Genomic DNA, 24,099 nt, shown 5'->3' with positions numbered 1-24,099 from the left:
ATTTTTTAAATCTGTATAGGTAGAATGAATTGATCCCTGATATCAAAATGAATGATGCTTTTTAAAAAAAAGCCTAATTTTCTCAAAACATTGCCATTCTTTCAAAGCCTGTACTGAAAAACAGAAAATGGTCACAAGGCAGCAACAACCAAGGAAACTAAAACTGCGACATCTGGTGGCAGGGTGGTGAAACTGCTGGCTGAGATATTATCTATACAGATGTTTGTTGATGTTGTAAATTTAATTTCTACTGAAATTTGACATGATCAATGAAAACATATGATTTATTTAAAGGAAGATGAAATTAAATTTACATTAAATGTTACCCAAGAAATGTTCGGTCTTTAATGTAAGGAATAATCAGTTCAAAAGTGTGTAGGCTATTACATTACAACAGTGTGCACGTTTTTTTCTTCTCATTTATTGATTAACCACAGACATAAAAAATGCATAGAATGCAGGACTCAAATAATGATTCAGAGAGGAGGACGTTTCCTTGATAAAAAGCATTTGTTTGAAATAACATGGTCTTAATACAAATACAAAAACTGGGGCAATACAAACGTTGCAGCAAAATCACAATCACAAATACCTTCATGTGAAAGGTTTACATTTTTTATGCAGAGCAAATCAGCAGAATGGCTAACAACACAAAGCCTCGAACTGTTCTGAAACACACCCAAACTAGAAAAGGCACAAATGATATTTACAGTGAGGTCAGGGATAGGTTTCAAGTGGATTCGGTTTCAATAGAGGATTCAGTCATTTTACTGAATTAATATTTTTCATAACTCAAGTACAGGTAGGCAGCCTTTTGTATGAAAGTTTGGTGTCAAGTATGAACAGACTATGCCAAATTCTACATTATGTAAGATTTGTCAGGGCAAAACAGCATTAAATTGTGCTAGAATTTGCTCTTTTTTTACAGTGTATTTTCTTTTGGCTTTGAGTCAGAGGTAAACTGCTTTACATGTTAAATCCACAATTAATGACTGCATTTATCAAACACCAGCCATCCAGAATTTTGTAGAGACTCAAAAGTAAGAGGAAGGATTTGTGTACATTCAGAAAGCACTCTTACTAGCTAGCAACACAACTCCTCAAGCATCATATCAGTTTCAATAAATTGTGTCGTTTTGCAAAATTCGAGGTCAATGGAAATCTAAATGCATTAATCTCAGGCTGAGTGGCAGTGAAAGCTGTATGATGAATGTAAACTTCATATCGCATCAACTAAAACCCCAAGTAAACACATCGCAATAAAGCATAATACACCAAACAAAGATATTTAAACAGTCAACAATGGCAAAAATGGAACACTTATGCAACAGAATAACGGAAAGTCATAAAATAATTTAGAAACATACATAAACATACAAAAATGTATTACATTTGCAAAACTGAACATTATATGCAACACTTCCATAACACCAATAATACTTGCTGGGTTAATAAAAGTATCTTTACGGTCTCATGTATCTACAGAAAATTATATCGTTAATGCAACTCATATAGAAAAAAATAATCAAAAGTAATTTCAAGTTCAAACTGAAACCTTCACAAACAGCCCTTACTATCATCTAAAACCTTAAGGGAGCAAAAACGTACCTGACAGTGTTGCAACACTAAAAGCGTAAATACATGTTCACTTACTAAGGCGAGGTGTTTCAATACACATTTCAGCTGAAATTCACTTATCGTCAAATAAAACATCTTTATCAAAAATCACTAATGAGATGCTTGCGAAATGTTTAATCTTAACACAGCAAACAGAAATATCAACACTATAATCAATTTGTAGCTAAGTATGTTTGTGTACACTTGGATTACAACTATTGAGCAAACACTTTCTATATTCATAATACATGAAATATTACTTCTTTTAAGATGTAAAGCAATAATAAATACACATTTAGAAAAATTATGTTACAACCAGTAACTGTTAAGAGTTTTATATGATTGTGAAGGCCATACAAATTTAAATACTTGTTTAATAGACTACGGTTTAGTAGTTTGAGAAGTAAAAACGGCACACTTGTTGTTTGTGTGTGAGTGTGTCTGTGTTAAAATCGACAATCTGTGGTTGTGACAACCAACGTGCCCCTGATCAAAAATACAAGTTATCTACAAAGTTCAAGTTCATTTTTAATGTTAAACAGTTATTAAAATATGTATGGCCTAAGGGAGCACAGCACAAATGGATTGCTTAAAAAATTGTTATGGTTCCAGCCAGTGAGATGACAACCCTGAGAGCAAGAGCTTTGGCTGATCAGTCCAATGAACAGATGGCTAATTTACAAACCTTGACCTGTTGTATACAGACCAAGAAGCTGAGACGGTAGTAAGTATTATCACAAGATGCGCTAAATGTGTATTGTAGTTAATGCATAAGTGAAAAGTCTGTCATCATTTACACCCTCATGTTGTTCCAAACCTGTATGATTTTCTTTCTTGCACAGAACATGAAAGGAGGTATACAACTTTATTGTTGTATTTGAAGCTGGACCAGAAAGTATGGAAGTTTGTTTCCGCCAAGGGATGGATGAAAAAATAAATAAACTTAATTGTGACTACTTATCTCATAATTCAATTTTTTTCTCATAATTCTGAGAAAACTAATTGCGAGATATACATTTGCAATTGTGAGAAAAAAGTATGAATTGTGAGAAAAAAAGTTGCAATTGCGAGAAATAGAATTGCGAGATGTAAACTCAGAATTCATAGAGAAAAGTTATAATTTCAAGATATAAAAAAAAAAAAAGAAAAAAGTCAGAATTCTAAGTTTACATCTTTGAATTCTGAGGGGGGTTTTTTTCCTCATAATTTCAAGAGAATAAGTCCAAATTGTGAGATAAAAAAGTCTAGGGCTATATATATATATATTAAGGAAAAATATGTTAGATTTATATATAAAATATTTAGATTTATATAAAATATAAATTATATACAAGTATTAATGTATATACATAAAAATTTTTTTTTAAATATATACATTTATGTGTGTGTATTTATATATACATAATAAATATACACAGTACACACACATATAGTATGTAAACATAAACTGTCATTTTGAATGCGATTAATCGCGATTTTGCAGCCCTAAAAAAAGTCACAACTGCCGTTTTTTATCCTGTGGTGGAAACAAGCAGCCTGGACATTCTGCTAAATATTTCATTTAGTATTCTACAGAAGAAAGACAAAAAAATGCAGGTATGGATCTAAACAGGTGTGAGTAAATGATGACAGGTTTCAGTTTTGGGTGCATTGCTTCTCAAACTGATCTGAGGTGAATCTGACTAAAGTCAAAATGTAGTTTTTACTCCTCTTTGTGAAACCTACGATGAAGGCAAACAGCTGATGTTTTTCATACCCTATTAAGTTCTCATATAAAATAATCTGTAATATAACATCTACAGCAGCTGTAAATTGAAATGAATAAATAACAACTAAAATAAAACACTTTTTGTTTTCAGATTTTCACCGAATTGGAATGCAGTAAAACAGGCAAAAGCCTTAAATTGGCACCACGCAAGTCTCAATGCAGTAAAAACTGTAAAAAGTGAGCCGTTTTTCTATGAGTTAACACTTAAAATGATTTGTTGGTGTAATCCTATGATGTAGTCATGGTGATTCAGTCATTTAATATTAATTAAAATGTTAAATAATACTTTGACTTGATTAAAATCAATAAATACACGTTACCACATGAAACATTTCAAAGTCACACAAAAAAAAAAAAAAAGCACAATCATAATATGAGAGCCTGAACTTTTCAATTAAACCATGAAATCAGATGATCGGTCCAGGCAAATCTTTCCCTGGACATAGTCATCAAGCACTTGTGGCATTTTCCAAAGACATTACATATCCAAAAATGCAACAGACTAGCACTAGACTAGAAGCATGGAGAATTGATACCGTGTACAGTAATACGAAATGTACTCATATTTCTGACAGGAATAAGACAATCTCCACACTGGCAGTGGCAGAATTACAGTGGAATAATCCCAAATCGGTTTAAAGACACTACAGAAAAACCTTTAAACTGTCGTCAAGTAATTACTATCCAGGATGAGTGTTTTTACAAATATCTGGCAGTGATTTTACCTTCACTTTTAAAACAAACTGTAAACCTTCATGTAATACGTCCATAGTTTTCTAGAAACGTTCTTGTTCTGGATCCACACGGCCTCAGGTCCAAAATGACCCCTGCTGCCTGCAGTCTCACAAAGGCTAGATGTAATTTCTGTTGTATGTGCTAGTTAAAGACCTATTAATAAGTGACAAGAATGACATCAGTCAAACCGTTCGCTAGCAAAAATACAACAGAACAAATAAACAATACTGCTTATGCTTTAGTAGCACTTTAGTGACAAATATATATTAATTGATTTTGTGGTTAGGTGTATGCATGTGTGTGTCACCGGGCCGTACTGGTTGGTTGATTGACAGGTGTGTACAGGTACTTCCAGATGGCATAGTAATGGATGCCTGCTCCCATTGCAACAAACAGGTGCCATATAGCGTGAGCAAAGGGCACTACTCCATCACTTTTAAAGAACACCATGCCCAACACATAAAACCCGCCACCAACCAACAGCTCACACAGACCTGACCTGTCTGCCTATAAAGAAAACAGACAGACATTTAATTAATTTCTAATTAGTCTGTCATAGCATTTTCAATTAACAAGCATTAATTTTCTTACCATAGAGAGGATGACAAGAGCGGGGAAAACACCCATTGCTATGTAACAGATCAACTCTACAACTTTAAACCTGTAACACAAAGGACGCAAGAAACATGTTCACCTTAAACACAGAAAATGTTCGAGGTGTTTTTGTATCATTACAGGAAAAAGATAACAGTCATGCATCTTCAAGCAGCCATGCATTTCAAATGATGTCTATTGGAATTTTTTTCAAGATTTTTCAAATTGTATGTCTCAGGTTTAAGGGAATTGTTCGCCCAAAAATACTGAAAATGTACTCCCACAGCACTGGTAAACTAGTGATGTCAAGCTAAATTTCTCCGAACCTGTTTCAATCTACATATTGGATAGATTGAGAGTGAGTGCATTTTCAGAATATTTTCATTTTTGTATGAACTAATCCTTTAATGCACTTATCAAAATAACAAAAGCAGTCAAAAGTCATTTTAATAACAAAAAATGTGTATTCAAAATACTATTTAACTTACAATCTGCAAAGCAGTGGAAAAAGTGGAAATCGGGTTTAGGCATAAAATGATGTCTTCAGAATCAATCACACGTGAAAATCAGCTGAGAATTGAGCAAACAGTTGTAACTTGCTCAGAGAAAGAAAGGAATCATGTCTTTGTGGCAGTTTTTCTGCTTACAATACAAGACTTCTTCACCTTGCAAATGGTTGTCGAAAGAAAAAAAAATCTATGAAATGCACATCATATTTTGTGGGAAAACGTGAGAGCAAATAAACGACACTAGTTTTGGAATCAGCACCTCAAAATTAGTAAGAAACAAGTGTTTGATTTCATTCAGCAAATATGATGCAGGGTACTGTAATCAACAAATTAGAAAAATCAATGCTATTTCTTTCAAGAATCTAATTTTGCAAATCTAAAATTTAGAAACAAACACTCTTAATCATTATTGATGATTATCTTTATACTCTTAACACATGCATACCTTTCATGGAAGAAGAACACATAGGCAGTTCCTCCAGATGCCATCACCCAGACCACCCAACGCATGTGGGCAGCCCATGGACCAAGATCCCGCAGCGTCAGCCTGTCATAAATACATTAGATTCTTAAAGTATTTTGAACATCAAACTATCTGTGAAAGTCTCACCGTTTAATTTTCAGGATATATAAATACTCATAAATGTAAATCCTAAATGCACTGTACAGTATGTCAATTTGGACAAAGAAGTGTGCCAAATAAATAAATAAATATAAGTATAACTGACATTCATAACTCAAAGCTATGCAATTGTGTATCAAGTAGGACAAGTTAAAATGACTAAAACCTAAAGCAACGAAAACGCTGTTTATTTAGCTAAATATGTGAATGGGGCTGGGAATTGTTTTAAACTGTATCAGTTTAACCAGTGTTGGGTGTAACTAATTACTTTTCCCTTGAAAAAGTAAAGTAAGGGATTACTCCTATTTTTTCTGTAATTTAATTACAGTTACTTCTTATGTAATTGAACTTAATTCTGTGTATTGTCACGGTGCACACAGCAGGGAGGAACGAGGAACACGCAGACGAGGAGTAACTTCAAAATAATAGTCTTTAATGAGGACATCAGGACAGGGCAGGGCAGGGCAGGGCAGGGCAGGACAGGGCAAGACAAGGCAAGGTTCACACAGACAGGAACACCGGGGAATAACGAGTAGACCAGACGAAATCTAACTAAACAGGCAGGAACTAAATACACATGACAATCACTGATAAATACCAAAACACGGCTGGACAACACTTAACTAATAATCACACTTAACAAGGACAGGAACAAGACCAAATATGGACACAAGAGGCGGGAACACATGACACACACGACAGAGGACATGACATGTATAGACTGTAGAACATTTATACAATACAATACAATCAAAATTTAAAGTCTAACCCTAAAATTCATGCTTTTTATGTACCCTTCTCACTTTAAATACTTTGAATAAATAAGAATATTGGTAACACTTTAGTGTCCAATTCTCACTATTAACTTGTTGGTTATTAGCATGAATATTACTGGGATATTGGCTGTTTATTATTACTTAAAAAGCACATATTAATGTCTTATTCTGCAAGACCTTATTCTAAATCCTTAATCCTACCCAATTCTTAAATTTAACAACTACTTTACTAAGTATTAATAAGCAGTAATTAGGGGTATTCTGAAGCAAAAGTCATACTTAATAGTTAGTTAATAGTGAGAATTGGACCCTAATCTAAAGTGTGACCAGAATAATTTATGTAGTTACGTGAAATTATTAAAAGAACCATTTCATGTCTATCCTTGTATCATTAATTTATCGAAGTTGATATAGGATTTAGGACGTAATTAGTAATAAGTAATTAAATACTTTTTGGAGAGAGTAATTTGTACAGTAATCTAATTACACTGTTGAAGATGTAATTAGTAACTAGTAATTAACTACTTTTTTAGAGCAACTTACCCAACACTGAGTTTAACATAGTTCAGAAAATCATCTAAATTTCTGAAAACACTGGTTTGGCTTGACATACTATTTTACATCGAATCAATACAAGACTGTTGTAAGTTTAAGCAGCAAATTGTTTTTTTTTACAACATTATTGGTGCTCCAACATTTTTCTGTGGAATCAGAATCTTTGGCATCATAAATATTTCTGCTAAAATCTCCCCATTCACAAATCTTAGTGGAAACAAATCCTTGGTCACATATAAACCCTTGGTCTTTAAATTGATATACATCTCCCCACCTGAAACTCTGTGTTAATTTATGAAAGCTAAACACAAATCCATTAATCCCTAATGCAGACTAAAACCCAATTTCTCAAATTGCTCACCAAGGTGTGTAGGACGCTGCAATGAAGAAATAAATCACCATCCTGTCGCACATGTGGAAACAGTGCTCAACCGATCTAAAAAGTAAAGTAACAGATATTAGATTTCACTTCTCCAGTTCATCTGTAAATAAATATGAAGCTGGATTATCATTTAGGCCTGAAAGATGATGATATTGCAAGTACATGTAGATGCTTACAGCTACACAAGCTTAAAGGGGTCATGTGATGCGATTTCATGTTTTCCTTTGTCTTTGGAGTGTTACAAGCTGTTTGTGCATATATAAGATCTGTAAAGTTGCAAAGATTAAAGTCTCAAACCCAAAGAGATATTCTTTATAAAAGTTAAGACTCTGCCACGCCTTCCTAAAACGGCTCATTCAAACACGCCCCCACATGTCTACGTCACGGTGTGGGGAGATTTGCATAACACCCGCCAAACGTATACGCAATGAAAGAAGGCATAACTTTTATTCTCGCTGTAGTATTGTCGTTGCCGCCGCCATGTTATGGAGAGACGCTGTGTGTTTCGTTGTGAAAGCGAAAGTACTTTGTTTGGGCTTCCAAATGAGTACACAACTAAAAATCAGTGGTTAAGTTATATTTACAACACTGTTCCAGAACAGTACAATGCAAATATTAGAGTGTGTGCAGCGCATTTTCCTGATCCTGGGAGAGAGTAGCCTACAATGTGAACACTATGAATGGCTGTGAACACTATAAAGTGGGGCAAGGACAGTCTGGTGCTTCTGACTCACAGACTGTAAGTACGTTTGCTACTGACTATTCAAACGCCAGTTTTGAGCAGAGTTGAGTAGAGTAGTGCTTGTTTGGCGTTTCTACGATCACAAATGCAGACATGGTGTTATGTTTACGCGGCGCGGCCGTATGAGTCATTAATTATAATCAGTAATTATGTCCTCACTGAATGCAACAAATGCCTCCTTTATAGTGGGTTTTATTGTTTTAGTCTCGTCGCCGAGACACGGCATCACAATAGGCCTTCGAAACACATCAAACTCAGTTTACAATCATTAATTGAGTATTGTGAAACCAAGGAAGATGGTTTCATGATATTCTGATGTATATTTATTGGCTTAAAGGGGAGCGTGCGAGCCATTCTGTATGTGTATGCACAATACTTCAGAGTCTGACCATCTTATTTTATTACAGAACTGCAAGAAAACATTACAAACAGCATATCACATTAAAGAGCATTTCAATTAGCCAAAGATTAAAATATTAATTACGACTAAAGACTGTTTTACATTATTAAATTAAAGGTTATGGGAAAACTTATTGTATTAAACAATAATGCTCACATTTTTTTTCATGCTTACGATGCAATCCTCAATAATTACATCAAATAAAGTTGTTCAAATAAACGAATATTTCCAGCCCATAGAAGATTATTCAAAAATAACTAGATTGATCATCTTAATAAGGAGTCATATCATGCGTGATTGAGTGCAATGACTGAACAGCATAATATATACTGTACAAAAATGGGAGGTTAATCATAGTAAATATAATGCAAGAATAAACAAAATATTAAAAATAAATGTAAATCAGTCCGATTATTCCTCTGGGAGTAATTTGAGCAGCGTGTGCTATTCAGAAATCTCATGACTGGTGACAGTGCTGACAATCACGTCGATCAGATGATGTTAAACATTAAAATGAAGGATGACATATATGGTAGAGCATCAATATAAGTAAACAGTTTTAAATATTGACATTTATTGCAAAGTCCAACTAAATTAGTTTAATTTAATAATGCAGGCGGAAATTCTTTTACGCTACTAATCGGAGCCGGATGTGACGACAAAAGCCATCACAATATGGTGAGGGGCGTAAAAGCGTAACATGCTTGAGGTATTCGGCCAATCACAACACACTGGATAGCTGGCCAATCAGAGCACACCTCCTTCTCAGAACGATGAGCTTTGTAAAAATCACCGCATTTCAGAAAGGCAGAGCATAGAGGAGCAACAATAATGTGCAGTACATGGAAAATAATGTGTTTTTTGAACCTCGAACCACGTAAACACACTGCATTACACCAAATAATATTATTTTTATCATATGAACCCTTTAAAACATACACTTGCAACTCGTTAGACAGATATTCATGTTCAAGTTCACAGTACACAAACTGAAAATGAACTATTCAAAAGGCTCAAAAAGCTTTAGGTCATACTCTTACCGGAGATGAGCCTTTTTCCAGGAGATAGTATGGAAAACTGTGGATATGATGAAAAGGCTTGATAGTCCTGCCCCATAGAGCCATGCTGAAATCTCCTCCCAGTGGTCATCAGATAAGAGGAACAACAAGATCCCACCCACAATGCTGGGAATGATCCAGAGCTGAGGATAAAATACAGTCACACAGATCATGATCACCAGTGTGAACTGTAGAGGCAATAATTTCAAAAGTTATATATACATAATTATGTTTAAAGGAATAGTCCACCCAAAAATGTAAATTTCCTTAAAATTTACTCACCCTCAGGCCATCAAAAATGTAGATGAGTAGGGTTGAAAAGGGGCAGAAATTTTCTGTAAAAAAAAAAAAAAAAAACATTCCAAAATTTTCCAAAAAAATCCTGGAAAGTTTCCAGAAATTTACCCAAACTTTCCAGAAGATTTCTGCCTCTTTGCAACCATGTAGATGAGTTTGTTTCTTCATCGAAACAGATTTGGAAAAACTTTGCATTACATCACTTGCTCACCAATGGATCCTCTGCAGTGAATGGGTGCCGTCAGAATGAGTCTAAACAGCTGATAAAAACATCACAATAATAAGTAAGCCACACCACTCCAGTTAATAATGCCTTGAAGTGAAAAGCTGTGTTTGTAAGAAACAAATCCATCATTAAGACGTTTCAATTTTAAATCTTTGCTTCTGTCCAAAATATGAGTCCATAATCCTGTTGTCCTCTCACATCATAATCCACCAAAATAGTTGTATAGAACTGTTTTGGACTGTTTGCACTTGTAAACAGTGCTTGATCTGAGCATATTTCTCTCCTGTATTTTAGCCAGAAGCAACAGTTTGAAGTTAAAAATGTTTCTTGTTTCTTTGTTTCTTACAAACACACAGCTTTTCACTTCACAAGACATTGATTGATGGACTGGAGTTGTGTGGATTACTTATTGTGATGTTATCTTGTGACGGCACCCATTCACTGCAGAGAATCCATTGGTGAGCACGTGATGTAATGCTACATTTTTCCAAATCTGTTCATTTGAAGAAACAAACTCATACACACTTTGGATGGCCTGAGGGTGAGTAAATTTTCATTTTTGTGTGAATTATTCCTTAAAGACTGTAAACACACAACTCACCGCATGTGTGGCACAGTTGGCAGCGTGTTCATATTCTGTTGGCTGATATCTCTTATTAGATGGTGCACGATTGTTCATAAATCTAAAAAATAAAAAAGAGCTAGAAAGTACAGGATGAAGTAATGCTACGAACTAAAAAAGAAAGTAATTCATAACTTACTATTGCCTACCTAAAGTATAATAAAAGGACAAAGTGAGTGTCGCTCCTGAAATTTGTGATTGAATGTTGTTTAACTAAATCAGTTCTTTTAAACTGGTCATTTCAATCAAATATTTCTAATAAATTCTAAAGTTTCCATGGGCTTGATGTACATTTTTAACTGATGTATGAAAACAAAAAACCTGCCTTTTTCAGTTAAATGCATGTGTTATTGCATTGTTGGATTATATATATATATATATATATATATATATATATTATTTATTTTTTACTGTAATTGCTAATGAGTTAGTCACCATGTAGGTCAAATGATCATGTGACTGAATAACTTTTGCTGTTGGCTGGCAGAGGCTAGTAACCATAGAGAACCACAGCAAAGGAGTCTTTCATCCTTACACACATCTCTGCACAGCGCTGATGTCACTGTTGTCATGGAAACATGAGACTGTGACGAAAAAGGAATGAGGCTGTGTGTGGTTTCTTTTTTCTACTTCTTTTGTACCACAAAGTGACACTTTGAATTCAGGACCACTATTTTATACCAAATAGAGAAACTCCAGTAGAATAAGCCTTGACCTATTACACATAACTTCACTTTAATTAGTAGGATGATTAGTACATAATGTTCCTAAATGTCAGTCTAACATGTTCGTGTTTAGAGGGGTTGAATACTAAAAAGAGATTGATGGAGTAGCTATTTGCCAGAACCAAAAAAAAAAAAGAATAACATTAGTTGTGAGCACACATCAGCACTTTATGCTTTTATTAAACAATATAGACAGATATCTGCATTACGACGTTAAACAATATAGACTGAAATCTGCGATTTGCAATTAGGTCGGAGAGAACTGATTTGACTTTTAGTATGGTTGTTTCTCTTAATGACCACATGTAGTTCAACACATATAACACACATCTGTCCTAATTTCTATTGTTAGTAACCCAAATAGCATGGCCTAAATTTGTTCAAGTGTTAATTTTACTGGTCACTCATGCAACCCACAAAATCTTTATGTTTAGTGACAATCCACTTAATGTGTTGTGACAATCACTGGTGGAATTGATAGATCAAGAAAATGTTGGATTAAATTAATTTAATCCAAATTATATGCCTTTTCCACTAAAGGATAAATATATATATATCAAAACAATCTGATTCACTTCTAACGGTTCTCTGTTTTAAATATTAATATTTTAAAAATGAATTCAAATAATATTTTGGACAGTTCTGCACTTTTTTTCCCCGCAAGAATGTCAGCCTTTTAATTAGATTTAATCTTGTATGACACCACCCAGACATTTTTACTATAAGCTCAAAAGAAAAACCATCAAAACCACCTTTTAACTTTTTTTTTTTTGACTAAAGTCACGTCGTCAAGCCATAAAAACATTGAGTCTGAACGATGTTAACTTGAAACCATAAGAGCCAGTCCAGCATTAATCAAAATGTCTCTTCCCATTAGCACTTGCTATCAGCACATCCTCACGAAGCCAGGAATAACGAACCGAGCTGATCCAGATGTCAGCTGCTCGTACACGGTGCTGGATCCCGGAGAGTTTGATTTCTTATGCTCCCGGTTTATGTTTATGGTCGAATTTGAACAATAATCACATTTGTATGTTAAAGAAAACAAAAAAACAAAACGCCGTCTTTTTCTACCACTCCCTCAAACATCAGTCAGTCAACACGCAAATCTGTTAAGAGAACGATGCGTGTTTTTTTTGTTTTTTTAAATTGATCCACGACGCTTGTTTATAGGAAATTACCATCGTATAAACATAACGCGACTTCCCAGAGTCAACGCGTATACGTTTAACGACAAAGATGTACATTTTCCGTGTAAACACGCAACATTAGCCTTTCTTTGTGGCGCGTGGGTGTCACATCACAACAGCTCTAGACCAAAAAAAAAAAACAGTGATAAGCTTACATGCTAAATACAGACCTGTCGCTAAATAAACATTTCATCTCCGACGACGGCATTTACTCACCTTACAAGTTTCATTTAAACGCGTAAATCCAACAGTTGCTTGAGAGTAGATTAAAACGTAGTTGAGAGTTTATTCGAAGACCGTCTTTCAGACACACGCCAATCTATAAAAACAATCGCTTTTAAAGATCATTCGGGTGAGCAACTATACTACGAAGCGAACATTATGAGCAGTAACGTTAATCCGGAAGTAGAGAGCATGTAACGGTCTCTGGACTCCGGTCTTCCTGCCGTCAGAAAAGAGTGGATCATCCATGTATTGTCTATTAGATCAGTGCATTCACACTCGGATATTGTGCGCATGCCATGTGTTCTAGCATTAATGTTTAGATGCATTCATAATGGTAGAGACCATTTATCGATGTGCATATTTCAGAAGACAAACCTATAAATGAAACCACATTAATCCAGATTAATTAAATTTGCACCACTTCAGGATCTCTCAAATGATCCCAGATAAATTACACAACACAAATGAAGGTTGTTCACATTTTTATTGAGAAAGACACTCATCCATGCATCTAAAGTGCATACAAAATTCTGTAACTATATTCAGAGTTTAAACATCACATTTGCGCAGTAGTGCCATACATGAAGCCACAGAGAGCGGTCCAATCTACACCAAATGGACTTCTTGCACCTGAAAACAAATGACGAAGATATAAAACGTGCAACAAAAGTATAGATCAAGTTGACCATGCAGCCTCTCACAGTACACAGACGCATTTTGGTACAGTATTTATCAAAGCTCAGGGAGAGAGTTTACAATCAGATCCATTAACCATGGATCAGTTTAGCAAACAGTTTCTCATCACTGCAGTGGTTGTACAAACCTATGCCATTATAAACAATATTACCACAACCTCCCTCTAAAAATAGTCACTACCAGGCTATCATGGTAGTCAACATTTGAAGTTGTCCGTGCATATACACGTTTTATTATAAACATGGGATTACTGGAATGAAATTAACCACCCAAAAAAATTGTGGGTAGAAAGAGAAAGGGTCTCACCTCTTATGAGGCCACAACATCTTTCTAGTTGGGAACTTCATGCTTACCATAGGCGACAGCTGATAGAAACAAAGTAGCATTAGTAACAAGCATCATACCTTAAATGCAAAGCACAAGTCAAAGTTTCCACATATTGACCAATAAATTTCCATGTCTGGTAGCTAGGCGCTAATCTTAAGGACTTAAATTTCAAACAAAGTGGGGTTTATTCACGTTTGTATATCATGTGGTAGCCTAATTCTCAAATTATAGAATCAGCAGAATACACAATACGTTTTAAGACTTAAACCAGTTAAACTAAACGCCTCAAATGTACAAAACCGTCCCAAACAACAAAACACCGTATCACTCACAAAAATCACATTTGACAAGCAAAAGAGCCTCAGACTAGGATTTATAATCAGCTGCTGTAATGCAGCGTTCATACGAGGTGTCAGAAAAGTGTTAGAAGTCATCAGCGGCTCCAACATTCATTCAAAATAAAAGCGTAGTTTGTTGACCAAACTTAGTTCACTTACCACAAACTTAGCTCTTCGTCGCGTTCATTGCGATTCATAACGTGTGTAACACTTACAAGCGCCAATGGCGCAAATCATCCGAGGCCACGTGCTCCAGCAAACCCATCACGAGGCAGACTGGAAACTCTACAAACAGAACATAAAGAGAAGTTAACATGTGTAAACCCACCTCAAACGAAAAACCGGCGGGAGATTTAAGAGTTTAACGAGATCACACGCAACAAAAACCTTATATTTAAACCTCGGTACTAAAACTTTACAATGATATCCTTAAATCATTATCATTGCCGCCTTAAGCGAGCGTTGAGGTACTAAACTGAAAGCAAAAGAAGAGTACTTACATGCTTGCAATCACAAAGCAACTTTCTGAAGAAGACATGTTGCACTGCAACATTTCCACCAGACAAAAGTTCGCTGAACAAAGAGGGGGAACTAGCTTCGTGCCACGGTTTTTATAAGAAGTCTTCTTTGTGACCTCCACCAGCGCATCAAAGATGCGTTCAAAGCTCATGCATGCCCTCTGCTGGTTGACTTGAGTCTTTGCATAAAATACAAACATGACTCCAAAATAATAAGTATCCAATAAGAAATTATTTTTATTAAGATTTAATTTAGATACAATTTCTTTGTCAGGAATATCTCCATGCAGACAGGTTGAATTCAGAATAGCATGCTAGCATACCTTCTCTAGCCATTTGTCCCATATCTTTATATGGCTTTTTATTCTATAACATTTTCTATTACATAACTATTATATTCAGCCTTTTTCGTGGAAATCTGTTTGTATTTACCAGAAGCTTTTGTAACATGAAGCAACATGCTGGAAAAGCTGGAGCAAAACATAGTGGTAACCTATACTTCCAGATATGGTGATGCACAAAGTTGACCATAATTTTGAGTTTGTGGTTGTTGTGTTTATTGTGTTCAAGTCAATCACACTGACACAGCTAATTTGTGTATTCATTTGTAATACTGTGTGATAGTCACTTTACTGTTGTCAAATGGTTGGAACCTGTCTTGATTCAGATGATGATATAGGCTACTATTAGTTATTTAACTTTCATTTTGCCCTAAATACTCGTATAGGTGGTTTTTGTCCTGAAAACTCATAGGTTGGAAGCACCACGCCTCAGTCTTCCATTAGCAGAACGCACAATCTGATCAAATGCCTTGAGAATCAAAACATCAACATCATCATCTGTGTCAATCTCATCATGGTAGTTCTTCACTGGAAAGATGTGGCTCAACGGCACACCCACTTTGACACTGCACAACTCCATCTGGACAGAAACAGAATGCAAAATTGCTGGTAAAACCTTAGAAAACAACATGCATAGATGATTAAATGACCTACAATTTCTTTGATCCTCGTGCTAGTGTAGATCTTCCTTAGATCGTTTTTGACCAGTGGACATGCTTCATCTACTTTAGTCATGACAATCACTTGTGGAATGGCTAGAACAAGAAAGAATGTCTAAATGAATTATATACTTAGAGCACTTAGAATTAACTTTGAACTTCTTTGATTATTGAAATGTAGATCAAATATTCATATGATCTTTAAAATTAAGCTAAAAATCATGCATTTTTTTTCTTTACCATTATCACTGATATCCTGGCGGATCTTCCTCAACTTTTGGACAATTATCTCATCCTTACATAATTGGAGTGTATTTGCATCTATGATGTAAACCAGGCAGAATGCTTGATCAGACAGTGAAGGGGTTTCATTGTAATGTTCATTGCCGCTTGTAATTGAATTCTCCTCGCTAAACTATGTGAAATAAAGGCAAAATAAAGAAAATGTGAGAGATATTGCACATATTCAAATATTAATTTTAAATAAAATTAATGTAGTTTATTTTCATAAAAATTTATTACTTTATAGCCCTCCCTCACATGACCATATATGGCTTTGACAATGTCATTTGGTTCACGTTCAGATATATTTGTAGGTTATATGAGACCATATAAAAATCATTTGGATCATTTTGTTTGAGAATAATTTTTTGGAGGTATTTTATTCAGCCGATATGTGATATGTTTGTCAATTTCCACAATTTTTAAAATGCATTTTTTTTTATATTTACATATATAGTTTGATATTTTGTAAAAGGAAACAAAAGCCTGCACGCAATGTCCTTCGATGTAAAAACAATTCAAAACAACAAAAACAATAATAAACAACAAATATATTCTTAAAAAAATAATAAAATATATCCTCTAATGTAGATTTACACTTTTTATTTTAATGATTTAGCTCAGGGAATTAAAGGCTTTTAATTTTCACCACATGAGTGTCTTGGAGTAGCCTATCTTCATCTTCTTAATATGCATTAGACAATGTATAATTTTGAGTAGGTACGCCTAAATATAATTTTAGCTTTTATCTGGGCTTTCTACAAATATAAACTTTACCATATATTTGAACAGACTATCTGATAAGATACTGATAATACTGTAGAAATGCACTTGTCTACATAACCTCTGTACATGCAGCTTACCCCCAGTTAAATTTCCTCCATTCTTTATCCAGTTCTGTGAAAAAAAAAAAAAAATACATATAGATAAAAACATATAGATGTAAGAATCTATAGTCTGCCCCGACCCAGATTTCACTCCGCAATATATGTTTGATCACGCTCATTTCCTAAAATGGCTTAATTATTATAGAGAAGAAGAAAGTCAACAGGTATGTTGTTTCTAGACCATTTGGGATGATCACATCCTGAGCAAATGGTGATCAATTGTAGAATGGAAATCTCAGACAAACGGGTGTCAGAACTTAATTAACATACAGACTACAGCTGTTACAACATAGCAACTTCATTTACATGAAGGGTAGTAAACTGTAACTGTATAAGGATGTTCTGGGTTCATTCTGACTCCGTTGAACCCAAGGTATACATGTGCTTTGTCACTGCTATGCTGCAATAAACATCTTCATCAAGATCTTCAGCGTCCTCATCGCCTATGATATAAATAGTTCATTTGAACAATAAATTGGTAGTTTCTTGTAATGCCATTAAAATTACTAAGAAAAGGTGGGATGAACTCAATAACATGCATGACCACCACCAACTTAGGACAACATATAAGTGAGGTCCAAATAGCACACTACAGTATGTGCACTTGCGCACTTGTTTTGAGCACTTAAATGGCCACCACGCACGGATGTCCGTATGGGTGTCCTATTTATGTTTCAGTAGGGTGCTTGCGTTGCGAGCATCCTGCTATGTGCCTTATCTGCGCACATCTGACGAGCTCTGCAGCAGACTTCTAGCCAACAGTCTTAAGAGACATTACGTCATGTAAGTGGATTCGAGAGGAAGAAATTGCATCCCTTTGAAACAGCCAGCACGTTATAGGCTATGTACAGCGCAGTTCAGTGCTGTTGTTTACATCAATCAGATTAGATTAGTATACATAGAAAACTTCTGTGAATAGGCTATAATTATCTTTATTTATTTGCTTACTTCTGTTTCAGAACCACACCCATTACCCATTCTTGTGATGTACCAATATTATTTGGACATCGTATGCCCACACTGCAAAAATTCAGTCCTTGCCTTTTTATTTTAATCTAACAGACACCTGGGAGTGATCACAGCATCCAAACATTTTTTAAATGCAGTCTTTGAATTCTGAATATTGCAAGGTCGTTTTGTTAAACAGATACATTTTACGAATTTATGAATTTAAAAAGATAAAATTTCATTAAATAGCAATACTTACCTTCTGGTGCTGCTTTTGTCGTTGATGTCTCTTGTTTTGAAACATTTTGTGTTAATATCTTTGGAACCTCTTTTGATAAATCAAATCCCATTTAGAAAATAATACCACACCACACTGCAGAAATACACAAAACTTTTTAAATTGAACAGAGTAGTAAGAATAATCACAGATCTACTACTTGTTCTTGTTGGGATGTACAGGCGTGATGTGATGGCAGCTCTCATCAGAGGCTGTATTTATACATGCAGGTCTAACTTTCAGTTTCACTTTAAATAATAGATTTTAATGATAGATTGGAAAGTAAAGGAAAATGTATGTCCTCTCCAGTTGTTTCAGAGGTCATCTGTCATGATCATAATGGGTGGAGGTCAAAATGTTCTCAGCATAAAACTACTTTTTGGGTATAGAAGACTTGGAATATAGTGATATGGAGTTACACCCTCATCTCTTTGCTTGGTTCATGTGTTTTACAGTGTGTCTGTGTTCTGTGATGCCAGCTCTTATCTGAGCCTATATTTACCTGAACTCCATTGCTTGCCTTGTGCTGCTTTGAAATAATGCCATTTTGAGGTCTGAAAGAGCCCGTCCTGAGGTGCTTCAGCACCTGTATTGCCCACCACACTGCAAAAAAATGCTTTTCTTACTTAGATTTTGTCTTGTTTCCAGCCAAAATATCTAAAAATTCTTAAATCAAGAAGGATTTTCTAGACAAGTAAAAACAAGCAAGCAGCAAAAACAAGTCAAAATTAAGTGAGTTTTTGCTTGAAACAAGCAAAATAATCTGCCAATGGGGTGAGCAAAATAATCTTATTTCAAACAGAAAACAAAGACAAAAGTTTTACTTGTCTAGAAAATTTGTCACAGAACCACCATGCTCATAGTGAAGAAAGCTAAACCATAAAATACTAGTCAGGTAAGAGAATCAAGTTGGTGAAATACACTTTTTGATTTGCTTTACATATCCTAATCCTTTGTGCTGTAGACAGTATAAATACATGTATTAATGAGACAGACAAACAATGCAATATTGCATAGGATTATTCAGTTACTACATCACAGTAATTTACAGGCAGTCATTTAATAGTTTTAATGCTATTAAATGTGCGTAAAAAAATGCTTATATTTTATTAGTAACCTAACGTGTGCAAAAATACTGTGGAATCTTACATTTATTTTTCTTGATTTTACATAACTTTTCTATTTTTTTTTTCTGAATCTTGCTATTTATTTTACGTTTAAAGGGATACTCCACACCAAAATGAAAATTTTGTCATTAATCACTTACCCCCCATGTCGTTCCAAACCCATAAAAGCTTAGTTTGTCTTCGGAACACAATTTAAGATATTTTGGATGAAAACCGGGAGGCTTGTGACTGTCCCATTGACTGCCAAGTAAATTACACTGTCAAGGTCCAGAAAAGAATGAAAAACATCTTCAGAATAATCCATCTGCCATCAGTGCTTCAATCGTAACGTTATGAAGCGACGAGAATACTTTTTGTCCGGAAATAAAACAAAAATAATGACTTTTATTCAACAATTAGGCACCATAACGTCTCCTCTACGTGATCTTAGCACCATTTTGGAGAATATCCCCTGGACTTCTGTGTCAGCTGCAACCTTCTCTTTGATTTTGATGAAAAACATGTCACACAAACCAATCCCCCTATCATTACGCCCACTCTCATATGTAATGTCAGTTTTACCCTTATCACTGAGTCTCTGGTGGATGATGCTCAGCTTGTCAATAAGACGATCATGTGTGAATTGGACTGTATCCGCAGCGATGACGTAAACCATGCATTATAACTGAGTGCCTGCTCCTGGTTGAACTAAGATTCAGCAAAGTATGTTAAATGACATTCAGCAAAATATGTTAAATGTCACATACAACACACACATAGGCCTACAAATTACACACAACACAATTAATGTAGTGCTTTATTACTTTACAGCCATCCTTGACATGTCCAAATACAGCATTGACAATGTCTTCTGTTACGACCCAGCCAATACTTCAGGTTCCAAGCCCATGATGTCCTTGAAGACAAAGTTTTTTTCCCACTTCTGATGGTGAATCCTTTGAGCTACAAATCAAGACCAAATACATTTGTGAACAGTTTTGAAGAAATCCTCATACGATTAGCTAAAACGCTTACAATGTGCAAGAGTGTGTAGGTGGCAAACTTACTCTTTGTGTGAAACTATGACTGTAACCGTCAGCTGCATTAGCGCTCTAGAGGTGATCCGTCTTTGAAAGACGCTATCGACAGAGTTACTAAAGCTGGACTTTCCTGCTCCAATTTGTCCAGCTACCAGGATCTTGACATTCTTTGCTGATTTGTTACACAAAAGTATGTGGAACAATGGAGTCTTAATGGCTCAGTCATTCTTGAGAAGTGGGACAAAACAGGGTGTAAAATTGAAAAAATAAAACCTTGTACTCAGACAAATGAAACTACATTTATGTATCTTATATGTATTAAGCTACTGAGCTATGCTTTGATGCAACCTCCCAACTTTTCTCTTTTTTTAACAAAATGTGCTTTTTACCTTGGACTGTGTAATATAATTTCAACTTTATCTTTAACAGCATTCAAGATGTTTTTAACATTTCAAAACACATTCTCATGTTAGCAGACAGATTACTCTTTCACATGTGACCAACAATTCCACAACAAATATAAAATATCATAATGGAATATTATCAAAATATTCAGCTGACGGAGGTGACACATCTGACGGTGGTGACGAAAACCTGAATTTGTAGTCATTTTAACTATCAATTAAATTGAATCAATCAATTACTGTATTAAAACAAACAGTGAGTATGTTATTGTTTATAAAGCTTTTATTCAAGAGTCACATTTAAGTATTTTGAGATATCATTGGAGCACAAAATCGTATGGTGACATCTGACAGTGTTGAATATATATTAAAAAAAAAAATTATTCCTGTGATTTCAAACCTGAATTTTCAGCATCACTCCAGTCACGTGATCCTTAAGAAATCATTCTAATATGCTGATTTGCTGCACAAAAAAAAAAAATTATGTTGAAAATTATTCTGACTTCAAGCTTTTGGTATAGCCTAGTGTATATATAATTTTACAAAAGCTTTTTTTATTTCAGATAAATGCTGATCTTTGGATCTTTCTATTCATCAAAGAATCCTGATGTCTCATCTGTTTAAATATTGATGATAATAATAATAATAATGTTTCCCGAACAGCAAATCAGCATATTAGAATGATTTCTGAAGGTGTGACACTGAAGACTGGAATAATTATTCTGAAAATTCAGCTTTGCTCACAGAAATAAATTACAGTTTAAAATATATTCAAATAGAAAGCAGTTATTTTAAATAGTAAAAATATTTCACAATATTACTGATCTTGCTGTACTTTGGATTAAATAAATGCAGGCTTGGTGAACAGAAGAGACTTCTCGGAGATATTGGGGAAAATGAAGGAAAGGGAAGTGAAGGTGCAGTGCAAGAGAGAACCTTTAATTATTTTCCACGGCTCCTTTTTATGTGATGGCCATACAAATAATAGGCTTATCTGTGGTTTCAGAAATTGTTGTGCATGTATTGTCTATATACAGAAAAAAATGGACCAAAACTGCACCTTTTGGGGTACAACAGCTTGTCAATGGAACAGTACCCTTAATAGGACATCTTTGTTCCTTTTTTACCCCTAATAGGTAGGCCTACATATTAGTACCTTAAGGGTAGGAATTACTACTCTAAGGTACTAATATGTACCTATTAGGGGTGTAAAAGGTGCAGCGCTTGAGTTTTTGGTGAAGGGTGTGCCTGTGATGGTCTGACAAAGTTTGATGTTTCTCCATGAAACAAAAAGTTTTTTTTTAAATTGTTATTATTAAACTTCAACAACAAAGCAAACACAGTCAATGTATACAGTTAGGATTACAATAATGTACATAAATGCATGAAAACACAAACAAAATATATCAAATGCAAAATCTATATACAAAATACACATACAGCTAGAGGGTGGGCTAAACATTATGTAAACATATTAAAGGACTCACAGCTGGAGACAGTTTTCTTATTATGTGAATGAAAAAATGGTTTTAATATAAATTTGAATTTCTTTTTCAAGAACCAAAAACACTTTTATGAATATGAAATGTTGCAAAAATTTAAATTACATTTATAATATAGTACTCTTCTCTTAAGGTTATATTATTAAAACCAAAATAAAACATGTTCTAAGCACGAAGAAAAAGCTGTATTAGACATAGTGTGGATTTAGCGTGGGTTAAGGTATTTTTCAAACCTGGGACAGTCTTGCACCCTTTGTGTCTCAAGTGACATGATGTGGGCAAGTATGGTAAACCATATTTGGAATTTATGCTCTGCATTTATCCCATCCAAGTGCACATACACAACAGTGATTATCTTTTTAAGTCATTTTTGAGGAAACTTTTGAATGGTGTTTTTGTTTTTGTCCCCTTTTTAGGCTGCTTTCTATCTGGGGAAAGTTGCAATGAAATTATCTTAACAAAGCATTATAATAAATTACATAATTAAAGCTACAGTACATACAGATATTTATACAGAAAGATTTTTATAACACTTCTTACAGTGACATTGGTGTTAAGGTCATAATCAATACACTTTCATATTTACAATATGAACTGACGGAGGTGACGAAAACCTGAATTTGTAGTCATTTTAACTATCAAATAAATTGAATCAATCAATTACTGTATTAAAACAAACACAACAAACAGTGAGTATGTTATTGTTTATAAAGCTTTTATTCAAGAGTCACATTTAAGTATTTTGAGATATCATTGGAACACAAAATCTTATGGTGACATCTGACGGTGTTGACAAATTTGCCATTTCTTTCACAAAACAAATAGAGTTCATGTAGTAGCAATTTTTTTCATGTTGATGCTAGATGCTAATAGAACCTGCTTCAGGAGAATAAAATAATCTAAATATTTCAAATATTTTCCTCAGATTATGTTGACATATCATGGTTGTGACCAGGAAATATTAACATTAGGATTTAAAATATTCTAAAACTATAAACTGACCAGAGCCTGTCTGACACTGATGTACTCTGCAGAGGAGGACTGTGGCGAGGGGGTCCTTGAGTGACAGCTGCCCCTGATATTCCCTGATTTTATCACATTTTAATGAATGTCTGACGGTGTTGACAAAAAAAGGGGACACAACTTTGAAACCTGCATGTGTCACTGAAAAACAACTACTATTGACTATTTTTTAGGAAATCTTATTTTATTTAGTAAAAGACAGAGCAATATCCAATCACTATAATAAAATTTGCCACAAACTCAACTGACTGGCATCTCTCCTGTATGATTTCATATGAGTCTCTTCAGTCTTCAAGACTGTGCATAGGCAAGAGCTTTTATCTTTTGATTGAAGCTGTTTATGACCTTCTAATTAAACCCCTTTAAATAGAACATATAGGGTTCTAATTAATTGCACCCTGATGAAAAATATTGTCACGTTTTAATATCTTGAGATCATGTTGTACCCCTTGTAATTATGCGGGAAAAACTGAAACTTTTAAACCTAACTGTAGAAGCAATGGGGTTCATGTTTAATTATGTAATACATTTTTTTTTTGGACATTTTTAACATGAGAAAAATGCAATTACCTTCTCTTTTATCTTCTTAAGTCTTTTTTTACCAGTGGACATGCTTTATCTGGCCTTGTCATGATTACCTGAGGAATTTCTGTTGAATGTGACCATGAATACAGATGTTTATTGATTGTGTGATGTAGCTGAGGTCAG

The 24,099-nt window shown here is 34.6% G+C and overlaps 1 protein-coding gene, 1 long non-coding RNA gene, 1 other non-coding gene and 1 pseudogene across 6 annotated transcripts; all 4 read right to left on the bottom strand.

Moving 5' to 3' along the window:
• Window positions 1–360: 360 nt before the first annotated feature.
• Window positions 361–13,286, bottom strand: LOC131547002 (monocyte to macrophage differentiation factor 2). Of its 4 annotated transcripts, XM_058787216.1 has the most exons (8): window positions 13,035–13,286; window positions 10,883–10,982; window positions 9,741–9,901; window positions 7,538–7,612; window positions 5,669–5,770; window positions 4,712–4,781; window positions 4,438–4,627; window positions 361–4,273 (listed from the first exon to the last, which is right to left on the bottom strand). In XM_058787216.1, the coding sequence occupies exons 1-8, from the start codon at window positions 13,046–13,048 to the stop codon at window positions 4,266–4,268; spliced, it is 720 nt and encodes a 239-aa protein (XP_058643199.1). In that variant the 5' UTR covers window positions 13,049–13,286; the 3' UTR covers window positions 361–4,265. The 4 variants fall into 4 exon arrangements, with proteins under 4 accessions (XP_058643199.1, XP_058643192.1, XP_058643218.1 ...); XM_058787209.1 differs by having other exon boundaries at window positions 361–4,627; window positions 13,035–13,285; XM_058787235.1 differs by having other exon boundaries at window positions 361–4,627; window positions 10,883–12,939; window positions 13,035–13,284.
• A 222-nt stretch (window positions 13,287–13,508) lies between these two features.
• LOC131547019 (uncharacterized) lies at window positions 13,509–15,038 on the bottom strand. Its single transcript, XR_009272827.1, has 4 exons — window positions 14,905–15,038; window positions 14,564–14,689; window positions 14,046–14,104; window positions 13,509–13,673 (listed from the first exon to the last, which is right to left on the bottom strand). It is a non-coding gene; the product is annotated as an uncharacterized LOC131547019 (long non-coding RNA).
• On the bottom strand, window positions 14,423–14,508 carry LOC131550643 (small nucleolar RNA SNORD60). Its single transcript, XR_009273612.1, has one exon. It is a non-coding gene; the product is annotated as a small nucleolar RNA SNORD60 (small nucleolar RNA).
• Window positions 15,039–15,669: 631 nt separating the features above from the next.
• On the bottom strand, window positions 15,670–24,003 carry LOC131544056 (interferon-induced protein 44-like; annotated as a pseudogene).
• Between the last annotated feature and the right edge of the window lie 96 nt (window positions 24,004–24,099).

This window comes from Onychostoma macrolepis, chromosome 01, assembly GCF_012432095.1.
Source record: "Onychostoma macrolepis isolate SWU-2019 chromosome 01, ASM1243209v1, whole genome shotgun sequence".
Lineage (NCBI taxonomy): Eukaryota > Metazoa > Chordata > Actinopteri > Cypriniformes > Cyprinidae > Onychostoma > Onychostoma macrolepis.
This window is presented reverse-complemented; position numbering and strand designations above follow the sequence as displayed.